Source organism: Gigantopelta aegis, chromosome 4 (assembly GCF_016097555.1).
Source record: "Gigantopelta aegis isolate Gae_Host chromosome 4, Gae_host_genome, whole genome shotgun sequence".
In the NCBI taxonomy this organism is placed as follows: Eukaryota; Metazoa; Mollusca; class Gastropoda; order Neomphalida; family Peltospiridae; genus Gigantopelta; species Gigantopelta aegis.
The window spans coordinates 82960633-82975431 of record NC_054702.1 but is presented as its reverse complement, the minus strand read 5'-3'; the positions used below and the strand labels follow the sequence as shown (position 1 = coordinate 82975431).

Below are 14799 nucleotides of genomic sequence, written 5' to 3'. Positions count from 1 at the left end.
AAGTTGGTGTTTTCACTTTCAACAGACAAGTATCATTTTTTGGGGGTAATTGATGTTGACGTGGATAGGCCATTATGGACACAAAAATCAGGAACATTTTACAGGGACTTTGTAAAACAGATAGGTGTTTTTCATCAAGGAACAAGAACAAAAAGAAATTTCAGGTAGTACTAAAATCCATAATCCAAAAAAATCTGGAGAATTTTAACCAGTGGCATGTTTAGGAGGCAGAGCACACAAAAACAATTTTTTTATCATATGCACATGGGCACAATTCATCACTTCATTTTTGCATGACCATAGTTAGCCCAATAGCTGATGCATTTTTCATGCTGGGTTGTAGTTAAACATTCATTCATTAGGAACAAACACAAGTCTAGTGGGTGATTGCTCACCCTTCTGAATGGTGTGCTGACATATTGTCAATGGTCAAAATGTCTACCATTATTTAATGTGGTATCTGGTTCAAAATGTCAACCTCTGTGTGTGTGTTGTGTGTGTGTGTGTGTGTGTACATACTGTATTATGACGAGAGAGAGAGAGAGCAGTGTTTGATTGGTCAAATGAAAGGTTATACAACAATAGTAAGTTTTCTTAATTTTTTGGGGTGGGGTGTGGGGGGCATAGCCCAGTGGTAAAGAGTTCACTTGATGTGCGGTCGGTTTAGGATCAGTCCTTGTCGATTGGTCCATTGGATTATTTCTCGTTTTAGCCAGTGCGCCATGACTGGTATATCAAATGCTGTGGTATGTGCTATCTTGTCTGTGGGATGGTGTATATAAAAGATTCCTGGAAAAATGTGGCGGGTTTCCTCTAAGACTATATCAAGGAACAAATGGTGACCATTCAATAATTATGTAATGCCAAATTTTGCTGCTCTTTTTTTTTTTTTATACCCACTCCCCCATGTAATGCTTGGTAATACTGAGTTCACCCCCTCTAAAAATTATTTGATGTTTGTTAATGTGCCCCCCCCCCCCCATTTTCTTTTTATAATGACTTAATTTTACCAATACTAATTATATTTTCTGTGTGTATTGCATTTTCATTTAATTCAGGCTAAAATCAGTCTGTTCCCACAACAAAAACATAACCCTGTATGCCTATGAAGATATATATTATAAATTTAGTGTCTGCGTACTTATGTAGTCCCCTATATGTACCAGTATATATAAAAGATTACCTCTTTTTTTTTAAAGCATTTGATGAAAAGTATACAAAGATAAAAAAAATAATAACATTAGTAGCCTTTACAACTTATTGCTATCTTATCAGTTGCCTTAAAGAGACATACCCTAGTTTTTAAACACTACAGCATATTTTTCACTATTGGAGCTGTTTATGATCACTACAATCAAACATTACTTATATTTTATTCTTTAGATTATCCATTTCCATAGAACCGAAGTGTTTCTGGTCATCCTGGTGTTTGTAGTACCAAAAATTGCATTTTTTTATATTTGTAAAAATGCAATTTTTGGTGTCCGAGAAGTAGGGGTTTATTGATTCGAGTTCTAGTCTATTTTTAAGTATATTTCCTGTTTTAACATCACAGACTCTTCTTTCACTCTATTGTAACTTTATGCAAATGAGTTACAGATTTGTAAATTAATTAAACTTGGTGTCCTTTTTTTATGGCTTAAAACTAGGGTCTGCACTTTTAATGTAGGACTGTTAGTGTTGTCAATTTTTCTGAATATAATTTCATACCGGGCAATATGCCTTCAAGTAACTTTTAAATATTAAATCTTTAGTAACAACAAAAATTACATCAGTACAATAGTAAATCATTGTTTCTATTTAATCTAAGAACCAAAAGATTTCTTCACAAGAAATACAGGTGTAGTTATACCAGCTGATCTCACTGGTCTTGCCAGGATTTTATATTGGGGAGGCGTACCCACATTGGAGGGGTGGGGGCAACCACATTGTCGTGACATAAAAAATATATGGTGGTGGGAGGGGGGATGGGTATGATTGCCTTTCTATGCCCCTCCCCATCTATGTCAGTGGCTTAACTAAATTTAAGCCAAAACAGATTGTGTCACTGACCAACATAAATGAGTCATAATTCTTGATAAACATCCTCCCTCTCCTATGTTTCCTACACATCTGGTGATACACTACCAGTGTTTCTGCCAGAAAGACATTTTTGGGTATGGTGCTATGAAATTCAATACAACTGTATTTACAATGTGTGTGCTGAATGCAACCGAAGTCGATAGAGGGTATGGGGAGGGCCTCCCCCAGAAGGAAAATGGGTTAGGGTTAGGGTTAAGAAAATCATACAGTAATGATAAGAGTGATTAATTTTGTCAAAAGGTCAACTTAAACAAAATGTATTCTGCCAGAAAATTGGGGTATGTTGCCATACCCATATTATCCAGAAACCCTGACTACCTTGAGCATTATGTAATTGTTGAATGGCCAAAAATAATGGCTGTTTTTTTTGGTTTTTTGCATCCCTGTCCCGAGTCAGACTCCCGATCCTATCGGAGGCCGGACTCGGGATAGGCGTGTTCGAAACCTTAGTGGTATATGGACACGTTAAACAAGTTACTAAGCTAAGCTAAGCTGTTTTTGCTAATAAATTTAGCAATAGGATGTAGCAGACCAGACTCAAGCCCCCACCCCCCCCCCCCCCCCCCCCCACAATTCTGAATAAAAAATATTATTGGTAGTAAATCTTAAGTTAGAGATGAATTTTGCTTGTAGAATGCAGGAAATTGCATTTCGGGACATCTAGTTTTCAAACCTTTCCGAAGCAGCATACCACCAAATCCCCTAGAACTTTGCTTTGCATCTTCGATTTCAGTCTCTCCACCCCCACTGTGCTTGTGTAGCAGACTAAGAACTAAGAACAAGTTTGTTTTGTTTAACAAAACCACTAGAGCACACTGATTTATTAATCATCAGCTATATATCAAACTTTTGATATATAGTCTTAGAGAGAAAACCTGCTACATTAGTGGCAAGGGCTCTTTTATCTGCACCATCCCAAAGACAGGATAGCACATACCACGGTCTTTGATATAGCAGTTGTGGTGCACTGGCTGGAATGAGAAATAGCCCAATGTGCCCACTGATGGGGATTGATCCCAAACCGACACCTCAAGCAAGCATTTTACCACTGGCTACATTCCACTCCATGAAGACTACTTCAAAACTATCGTTGTAACTTTCTTCACATGGTTTACATGCATGTTATCTCAATTCTGAAGATACATTCCATTACGGGCTTGTGGTGTTCAGCCAGGTGTTGTCTATTTCACTAAATGTTCATTTAAATGTGACCTAATTTTTTTTAATGTTTAGATAAAATCGAAATACGAGGCATCAAAGGGAAAAAATGGATACTCTGTTGTAAATGCTTCATTTAAATAAAATACACAACACTGCAGGTTTTGGGTTTGGCAACTTCGGGGTTTTTTGTGGGGTGGGTGAGAATGAAGGTTAATACCTAAAATATGCAGGGTTCTTTAACATGTTCGTTCATAAATTATTTTTAGTTTTCTAGGTCAGGGTATATTTATAAATTTTAATAATCAGTTTTTTAAAAAGTTTTTACATAAATAGATTCATAATTAAGTACACTGATAGCTCGTGCATGTCTTCGTGACCTCGTGACCTCAAATCTAGATTGAGGTCGACAACATCTCGTTGAAATCTCACACACTTGCCACAGGACGAGATTTCAAGGAAACCATTAGTAGCAACCCTGTGATAATCTGTTTGTGAATGGAAAACGCCAAAAATAACACCGTTTCAGGATTTTCACTCTGGAGTATATATTCTGCTGTTAACTGATCGGAATAATTGTGTATGGAGTAGGGCAAAGGAATATTCGCGGCTAAACTTTTAAGCGATACGCGCTGTCAAGTGTATCTACGGATTTATCGATGACTGAGCTGGAGCCATGTTCGGACTTCAGAGATTGTATTTATGAAAAAAGAATCACAACAACTGTGTAAACACCGTGGCGAATTCGCCAACCATTTGTTGGGTGCACGATGTCGGCAAAAGTAACGGATCGAATCGATCCTTTCTCCACCAAAGCGTCCATTAAGTCTAAAAAGCAAAAACGTTCTCAGGGTTCATCACATTATCGGACTAAAAATGCACCAGAATTACAGGCTTTGCCTCATCTTAAAGGTATGTCAGTTATAAATATACCCCAGTGGGTAGTTAAAAAGATGCATACTTATAACATAATCTTATTATTAGCACCAGTTAAGCCCAACGAAAATGGGACATAACTGATCGCGATTGACGTAATGTAACAACCGGTGAAATTGGCATGGCTGGTTATAGTCTGTTCCAAAGTAGTTGTCCATATCTGGTGTTTATATTTTGCAACAAAAGTTTTAGTGAAAACGTAAATAATTGTTTATTACATTTATTTGTAAGATAGATTTAGTTGTAAAATAATGAAGCTTAGTTCATTAGAAAATCTTTTAAAACAAAAAAACCAACAAAAAGCTAGTGCTGTCTGTCAGTTTCACAGCACTGTCGGCTTTCATTCCATTGACACTGAATTAAATTTTCAAACAAGTTTTATTTACTAACACATTGCTTACTAACAAATATTTTTTAAACATTTCCTAAATTATATGAGTACTGACTTTATGGCACAGGTCACCTAGATATGAATGACATATGTTCATGTTAGATTTAACGAGACCAAGACAGAGTGACAACAAGATCTTATTTCAGTAAGATTGACCTGGAAATAATATACCATTGGGTTTCTTACTTATCAGTGTAAATTAATGATGTATTGTGGATCTTAAGACCTGATTCACAGAACAGTTAAATTATAATCAACAAATTTACTGTCATTGACAGTCACTTCCCGCACCATTAATTTATGTTTTTATTCACTTTGACAATAATTTTACTTAATATTTATATTTTGTAAATGGTACAATTTTTGTTAGGCCTCCTTATAGTATTAAAAAAACAAAAAAAACACTGAGATTTATCAATTATTTTCATACAAATTTAGTTTACAGGGTGTCAGATTTCGGGGTGGTAGGGATGGTGGTGGCCGCCCCAATAGTTTGTAATAATTTGATAATTTGTACTTAATTTTTAATTTTTTTATTAGGCCGGATTTTTTTTTTTACTTGTTTCCTATTACATGCTGGAAAAATATATGGTAGGTAGGTAGGAAAAACATTTTGTTTTGAAAAATAATTTTATTTATGGATATTAAATAAAGGTGTTGACTACCGGTACCCAAAATAACCTCTGCATTTATAGAAATGCATTATGCAAACCAACAATACCATTCATCACAGTGTTTTCCCTAGAAATGAAGTAAGGCATCGTAAAGTGACGTTTTGGGGGCATATTTTATGTGTAGTTTTAAATATAAGGTTTTTTTCCCCATTAAATACAATTTTCAAAAGGACAAAAACCTTATGGCCATTTTATTTTTTATATCTATTTCATAATTTAATTAAAAAAAAGAAATATGTAGTACTATCCACGTAGGTGTGTTTAAAGGCATCTTTTTACATGGGCAACTTATAAATTTATAAAAGGCTAGGCATTTTGATTTTGAAGGCAACATGGTGCTAACCTATCTGTGGGAGAGTACATACAAAAGACCCCTTGCTGTTTAATAATAGGCAGACGGTTTACTCTCATACTAACACTTAACTCAAAATTTTCCTTAAAACAAAAAAAACTTTCCCACTATTGCTAATTGTGGAAGTTTATTGGATATTGTGTTTTAGCTAGCTGCAAACATTAGTATAAAATATAGACAAGTTTGCAACAAGGAATTTCAACTTTTAGAAAAGTCTAGGTTTGCTAACTGCACCACAACTGGTACACCAAAGGCCGTGGTATGTGCTATCATGTCTATGGGTGTCTAAAAGATCCCTTGTTGCTAATTGAAAAGAGTAGCCCATGAAGTGGCGACAGTGGGTTTCCTCCATCAATATCTGTGTGGTCCTTAACGATATATGTCCGACGCCATATAACCATAAAATAAAATGTGTTGAGTGTGTCGTTAAATAAACCACTTCCTTTCCACTAGAGCAAATTTATTAATTAATTGTAGGCTATTGGATGTCAAGCGTTTTGGTAATTAAATGACATGTAGTCATCAGAGGAAACCCACTACATTTTTCCTAATGCAGCTAGGGATCTTTTATATGCACTTTCCCAGAGACTAGAAAGCACATACCACAGCCTTTACCATTTGTGGCACACTTTTTGGAGGCAAGGGTTCCTTATTTTCCCCCATAACAATTTTAAAGAAATATTTGTTAGAATTAGGTTAGGGTTAGCGATAGTTATATACAATACCTTTTAAAACAATTTGTTATATTTCGTAATCCAGTATTGCTATGTTTTACCTTTGAAAAATTAGACATTTTGACTATTCTGTGTAAAATTTCCTCCACAAGGGTGCTATTGATGGTGCTTTTGAAAGAAATATAGCACAGAAGACAGAATGAGGCATTATGGGACTAAATCTTTGTTTTATTCCGTAGACATTTGGTTCATTCCGTCAAAATACACCCTATGAGATTTATAAGTATTAACCTTTAGACTACTGGATTAATTTTTGACAAAAATCATGTTGAGTGAATACATGTTTATAATTTTTACTTACATATATTCATTTAAATGTTTTATAAATACATAAAATAAAGTTCATATTTTAATCGGTAAGTATTATCGTGTATTTTTCTAATTTTTATGTTATTTTAGATCAGTTATTGTTGCATTTACTTACGAGCAGTTGCGGCCAGCTGTCCAGTATTTATGTACATTATTCCCAATAACAGTGGCTTCCTGACCAGAATTAAAAAAAAAAAAAAACGAACTACGATTCATATCCCAATATATCGTGATTTTCGTTGTTGGTAAAACGATCAAATTTATTATCAAAATAGCTGTCACACTCAGCTATCGATCCCTGAAAATGACCGCGACATGCCGCCATTGCTGTTAAGATATCTCGCCTGCAGTACTCAGAAGGTTAAAATGCAGTTTCACTTGTTGATCCACTGCGTGGTCGAGTGGTTGGAGTACTCGACTACGTCATTTGTAGTGTTTAGTGCAATACCCAGTTGATATGGCTAATTCAATACCCCAAATAGGGGGAAAATACCGAGCACTCAAACATCTGAGCTAACTCCTGCTCCTCTTCTCCCCTCCCACCCCCCCCCCCCCCCCCCCCCCCCACATGAACGGTACATACTTATATACTTAATTCAGTGTTCTTTCTGTTTAAAATTAAGCAATAATGTGCATTAAATATTGTTGAATATGCATGTAATTAACTATACCAGTCCAAAAGCCTTGCCCAAGCATCCCTTTAAAATATGACAGAATCATGAGCTAAATACCAGATTAGTTAATTGTAAATACATAGATCTGTCTCTTAAAAAATTACCTGCAATATTTTTTGATTGTTTACCAGGTGAATTTTTATTTCATCTGCTAGGTCTAGTAAATGGACTACTTTTCACTGGCCAGTATTTTGTTTTTCGTACCATTTTTGTCAAATATATCATTTCAAAAAGTTATTGTTTAATATATGTTATATATTATACAAAGCGAAAATGATGGTTGCGGCCTGTGGTCGACCTCAGTTGATGCAGTTCATAGCACAATGGACACTGAGCTGAGATTGTGTCAGGTGGTGGAGTCAAATGTCAGCTTGTGATAATAAATGTGAATATAATTATATTGGATTAAACAGTATGATCAACAGTGCTAACATAATGTCCTTTCATGGTATAATGATACTTAGTTTAATTCTACAAAAATAGTTTGTATTACATAAGAGAAAGGCCTTCTGTACACTTAAATTTATTTTAAATTTTAATGTGAAAAACTAATATTTTAAAGGGACAGACCCTAGTTTTTAAACACTTACAGCATATTTTTCACTATTAAAGCCGTTTATGATCACTGAAATCAAACATTATTAAAGCCGTTTATGATCACTGAAATCAAACATTACTTATTCTTTAGATTATCCATTTCCGTAGAACTGTTTCTGGTCATCCTGGTGTTTGTAATACCAAAAATAGCATTTTTCATATATAAAAAAATGCATACATGTGTGTCTGAAAAGTAACGGTGTATTGATTCAAGTTCTGTGTCTATTTTTAAGGATATTTCCTGTTTTAACATCACAGACTCTTATTGTAACTTTATCCAAATGAGATACAGCTTTGTAAATTAACTAAACTTAGTGTCCATTTTTTACAGGTTAAAACTAGGGTCTGCACCTATAAAGGTGTAATTCTTAAATCTTAATTGACATTTTATGCCAATGTATGTGTGTAGATCTAGTACATGTATACAACTGCTAGACTACAGAAAATAGTTTATATGTGCACACACACGCGCCCTTAAAATGACAATTTTTTACCTCTTGCTGCTAATCGAAAAGTGTAGCCCATGAAGTGGCGACAGCAGATTTCCCCTCTCAATATCTTGTGTGGTCCTTAACCATATGTCTGCCGCCATATAACCGTAAATAAAATGTGTTGAGTGCGTCGTTAAATAAAACATTTCTTTCTCTTATAATCATTTGAAACAAAATTTCTGTTCCGTAATTTTACTGATACGGTACCAGAAACGATTGTTTCTGTGAAATCTGTGGGCCTGTAATATCCATTAATTTTAAATCATAGCCATCTCAAAATCCTTCAAAAATAGCCTTCTGAAAAGTGTTACTATATTAATGAATGATTTTTCCAGAAATTATATCAGTTTGTAGATTGCCTCAAGAGTAAAAAGGCTAGAGTGTCAAAAAGATTACAGTGACTGTGGCAGTGTTCTCGCTGGGTGAATATTAAAGGAGGGCGGCCGAGCGGCACCACACTCTTACCATATTGTTGTGTGTTGGTAGACTTTGTAGAAAGACATACTCCTTATTTTGCCTACAAAAAAGTGCACAAAAGTTTATACGAAATACAAACAGACTCGTCTTTTAATTGAACCAAACATGTTATCGGTCTGACATTCATGGGCAGTTCCGGTTTTGCTGAACCGATCAAAGTTTTAACATTATTTTAATAAAGATTTCAAGATATACAAAAAACAATAAAGATGTTTGTAAAGTGATCCCCTAATGTCGGATACATTTTTTGTTATTTCCATCTTCATTGAATGAATCGATCGCTGTGATAAAATATTAACGCCAGCTGATAAAAAGTAGTTTCGTTTTTGTAAAGGCGGTGTATATATTATTTGGCACCCAAGATAAATGATTTTAATGATAAACACTACCACTTCCGTCGTTTTTATAAGCGGTGGTATACCCCCAAAATGAAAAGTTTACAATATTTCATAAAGAACTGCTGAATAAACAGAAATGACAGGAAGTAAAAATCATCCATTACAACCAATTATATCTGCAATTGAGGACAAAATATCATACGATAGTTAGTGGAAACAAAAGACAGAATGACCGTTCTGATCACGTGACAAATTTGGCGCTAAATAAGTGGAGGGGTTTTTCAATCGGAGATTGCTGAATCCGTAAAAAGTAAAAATGTTTTCATTGTTCAAATAAAATATAACTTTTATTGTGTGTATTAAACATACAAATGGATACAGGTATCGGACAAAATAGAGGCTGTTAAAAATACTGTTAAATTACGTTAAGATAACTATCGTAAAATTTAATGTTTCGTCAATTGCTACTTTGTACACAACGCGGTTTGTTTTCTTTCATGTCCAGTGTGCAGACTGATCGTTGTGGGTTTTTTATGTGTGGAAAAAAGTGTGCATTTGGAAATAGCGGAGATAGGTGCTGGAAAATAAAGAGGGGCGCAGAAAAATAAAGGAGGGCTGAGAACATGAAAGGACGGGGTGGGCCGCCCATTTAAATGGACCAACGAGAACACTGTGTGGTACAAACTGGCTTTCCACAAATGTGGTACAATAAGACTATTACATGTGCAAAATTATTAAGATACGAAATGACTATGACTGGCCCATACGCAGGGGGATGCGTATGCACCCCCCATAGTCTGCCGAGGTCTGTCAGTGGATGTGTAAAAAAATAATAATAATAGTCCGACGATGTGAACTGAGGCAAAGAAACATTTCAAATTTACCTCCCAGAATGCAGGAAAATGCATCTCCTGCATTCTAGATTTTAAAAAATTGGGGGGGAGGGCATGTCCCCGGACCCCCCTAGCAACTCCAGCCCTTTGGGCCATCAATTACGCACCCTCCATAAAAATTTCTGCGTACGGGCCTGTATGATCTGATTACAGTATTTTGTTTAATACTGAGAGTAATTGTTCCATTTATGTATTAACCAGTCCAGCCAGTATTGTGTCATATAAGACTATTACTTTTGTACATGGACAAGGTGCATAATTTTTATGCAAGATCGGGGGCCCCTATACTTGCGAGTATCATGTTGGATTCTAACCTTTATTTAGAATTGACACCTGACTATTTGAATAAGGTAACATGTTATTATTATCTTTTAAATGTCTTGCAGGTGTATATATATGAAGAGTTTCATCGCAAAACGCGATAAATGCCATATTAAAAACCATTATGCGAACACCACTTAAACACTGTTCACATGTAGACAAACACACTTTTTATCAAAACGCGATACTATTGTCTAAGGATATATCGCAGATTGCAGAGAAACTGGCATAGTGTTTATAGTGGTTGGGAATTAAAAGTTTTTAGGATTGGGTGTGTATAGTGCTGTTTATCACATTTTGCGATGAAACTCTTTATATATATATATATATATATATATATATATATATATATATACTGTAGATACTGAAATTAATGCATCCCTAAATTAATGCAAGTGCCAGTGGGAAGACTAAAATGTGACACAGAAGTAATGCTAGTGCCCCCCCCCCCCTTGAAAGATTACTTTCCTAACAAGTCTTGTCATACATACAATAAAACCAAAAAACCCCACCCCAAAATGCTCACTGAATTACTGCTTTTTTCAGGGATGTAATTTTGATTTTTTGAATTTTCATTCATACATGTGACAAAATTGGAAAAATAGTTTGAATTGAAAGTCGGACATAAACATTTATAACTTTGGTTTTAAGATTGTTCTGTTAACTGGCAAAATTATACACCATATATACTAGGCTCATGTATTTAACAAAAAATGGGGGGGGGGGGGGGGGGAAGATGCAAAATTTGTGACATAAATTGTAATGACTTAAATTGAACAATAATACAAATATTTTTCAAAATGAAATTTTATTAATTAGTGAAATTTGGTAGGGTTCACTGGATTGGTGTTGTTGGACTCTTTGTATAGATCTATGAACATTGTGTCCTTTTAACACTTTAATATTTCATGTCCCTGAATCAAGTTTTTGTCATAAGCAAAATCAATGAAGGCTGAAGATCACTCTTCTTTAAAAATTATTCCAGGCTTGCAATCACATGACATTTCAAATAAAATTCATTAAACTTTTTATTGCAAAGCAATCAATTTGCAGCTCTCCTAAAACTTTCCAGGTGAGTGTGAAAGGGAGCAGGAGTGATCACTCGCCTTTCCAGACAATGAATTGTGCACTGTGAACTGTTCGTTATGTAAATTTGATTCATGTGCTATTCATATTTGAAGTTTAGAAACACGATTATACATATGCATACATGTACATCTTAAAATTGAATTATAAACAATGCAGTGCTACTGGGTATTACTAGCATGCAGTTGTAATATATTGTGTTTCTGGGTGGACATTTAGGCAGGGGAAGACAACCAATCTGCTGCAGTTCAAGCTCATTGACTTCTGGGTACCAGATGAAATAGGAAGTTTCTGAAAAGATGGCAAAGACGTCAAAGGCCCTTTCACCTCAGTTACTTAAAGGTACAGCTCACGCATGGCGGAGTGTGTTTACCTTTTGGATCAGTTTATTAAGAAAATTACAGTGGAACCCCGCTAAGCTGGACATGTATGGAATCAAATATAATGTTCAGTTTAAGAGGAGCTTGCAGTCAGTACTGGTACTATCAGCATTTAGTCAAGATATAGCTACACAATTTACATGTCTAATATTACATTTTAAGAAATAAACAATTACAGTAAAGTACAAAGCACTGATTTCTAGTAAAATGTGAGTTAGTAAAAAAATATTTCTTATTTGCCATTTTAATATTTACTTATTAATCATTATGCAAGTTTAGTCTTTATAATTTTGCCTATTAGTCCACCTGTAAGTTTACATTAGCTATACGTCAAATCCCTAATTTTTAGTTCTGAAAACAATGTTTTAATTAAAATGTTATCAAAATATGTGAATGCCATGAGCTGAAAAGGCCCCCACTTCTGTACATGTATATAATGTTGGTCATTACATACACTAGTTACATATATATATTTGAGGGAAGATTGCAAATTTTTGTCACTACCAATTAAAAAACTGCCAACTGTTCAAACAGTAAATTGTGTAACTACAGTAATTTTCATGATTTAGATTTTAAATATGACCTACTTGCAAAAGTATAATGCACATGTAAGTGCCAATTTACACTTTTTAAAAGAGATAAGAAATTCACATTAAAAATAAAACCTTTTTGTGAATAATATTGTCTGTTTTTATTGAGGAACTATGTTCAGTTATTAATACTCAGTGTTCATTATCTTTGAAAAGTAGGCGGCTACATCTTTCCAGTGTAGTGTTTTGCATAATAGTAAACAAAAAATACATCAAAATAATATTCACTTTCGGAAGGTAACAATGAAACAATTTTCAGCATCTACTATGAAACGTGTGTCTTGTGTATCCTATCTCAGTGTTAAATTATACTGCAATTGTACCCCCATCTCACCCGTGCATGCATTGACTTATAAGTACAGACAATAGAGACATTTAGATTGCTTGTTTGTATGGGGTACAGGTATGTATGACATCACATTACATGTACCCGTAATGAACTTATAGATTCGCTGTTTAGAAACGATGTTGTCCGCATGCGTACATGTAACATAAATACACTATGATTAGACCATTTATCTTGATAATCAATCAAAGTTTGACAGATGTTTACTTTTTCCAATATGGATGCAATTGATTTAAATTCCAGTATGACAATGTAAAAAAAAAAACCTACCGCCCAAACCCCCCCAACCTTTGTGTTTTATTTCTACTTCAAAAGGAGGTGGTACAAATTTATCATTACATGGTTGTTTTGCCCTTTTTTCTTCTTTTTTCTTAAAGTGGGAGGCTAGACGTAGCCCAGTGGTAAAGCGCTTGCTTAATGTGCTGTCGGTTTGGGATCGATCCACCTCATTGGTCCCATTGGGCTATTTCTCGCTCCAGCCAGTGCACCACAACTGGTACATCAAAGGCTGTGGTATGTGCTATCCTGTCTATGGGATGATGCATATAAAAGATCCTTTGCTGTTAATTGAAAAGATAACCATAAATAAAATGTGCGTCGTTAAATAAACCATTTTCTTCTTAAAGTGGGAGTGGGTGGGTCAGGAGCACTGTATCTGGATCCTCCACTGTTATGTAGGCCTATATATAGAATTCGTATTCTTACACAGTTTTTGTGTATAAAAATTTGACGTGTTAAAACACCAATACATACGATACAGTGACCTATAAATATATATTTAAACTGAACATATGGTTTTATAGATGAAAATTGACACATATTCATATGCAAATAAAAATTATTTTGAACATTTTTCTTACTAAAATCAGTGGAACAAAATTTAATATTTAATTTTCAATTTTTAAAAATATAATTTCATAGCAGAATAATACATTAAAAATTTAAGTTTTACAAGTTGGCAGATAAATCTTGCAACAGGTTTTTGCAAGTGCATTGCTGACTGCTGTTGAGTATTTCGATGGCTGCCTTTGTAAGGGAATACTTTGACATATACTGCAAGCTAGTATTAGGAATTCATGTTACATATCACTTGATAGTATATATGTATATAACAGTTAAAGTTTGTTTTGTTTAACAACATTGGAGCACATCAGCTATTGAATATCAAACATTAGGTAACTGTGACACATAGTCTTTAAAGGAAATGTTAGCAGCAAGAGATATTTTATATGCACTGTCCTACTGACAGGATAGCACATACCATGGCCTTTGATATACCAGTTTTGGGGCACTAGTTGGGAGGGAGGGAAAACCACAAACAGATTTGATACCGAGCGCTCTACTGACTGAGCTAGATATCAGGTGCCATTACTGCATTTATAAGTATTTTATGACAACACCAAATGCCATGTGGTACCAACAATTATTCTCTATAATTACACCGAAGCATATTCAACAGGTCTATCCAATCAGGTTTGTTTTTATACAACCACAAATTTATTCAGTGTATTTACATAAACTTAAAGTACCCATGTATATATGTATACTATAATTTGAAATACATTTGTTATTTTTTAAATGATAAAATGGTTATGACAAAACAAAACAAAAACGCAGAAAAGATATAAATAGTATCAAAGAAACTTCTGAAAGAAATATTTATCAGAAACATGAATCATTCACATATATTAACTATGTACCTTCAAGGTTATACCTGGATAAATTAATGTGCCAAGCAAAACCAAGGGAAGAGCTATTTTGTAACGGGAAATGCATATACATGTACTGTAGTACAAAATGGTTTTATTACATGAAAATAAAGAAGGAAGTGTTCCTTTGCAATGATTTAGGCAAGCTATATATGTTGACATCCAATTGCCAATAAATCAATGTGCTCTAGTGGTGTAGTAAAACAAAACAAACTTTACTGCAAGCTATAGAGGATTTGTTTTTTTCAATGACATCTTTGT

The 14799-nt window shown here is 34.5% G+C and overlaps 1 protein-coding gene across 3 annotated transcripts in view; it reads left to right on the top strand.

The window, feature by feature from the left end:
- The first annotated feature begins 3694 nt into the window (after positions 1 to 3694).
- The window catches only part of LOC121371227 (serine/threonine-protein phosphatase 2A 56 kDa regulatory subunit epsilon isoform-like), a 60702-nt gene continuing 49597 nt past the window's right edge, over positions 3695 to 14799 (top strand). For 2 of the 3 annotated variants that reach the window (XM_041496961.1, XM_041496962.1), the window contains exon 1: positions 3695 to 4152. In XM_041496961.1, the coding sequence (XP_041352895.1) occupies positions 4011 to 4152 (142 nt within the window). In that variant the 5' untranslated portion in view covers positions 3695 to 4010. Of the gene's footprint in view, positions 4153 to 11755; positions 11856 to 14799 lie in introns of those variants that run through there. The other variant, XM_041496963.1, reaches the window with a different exon arrangement.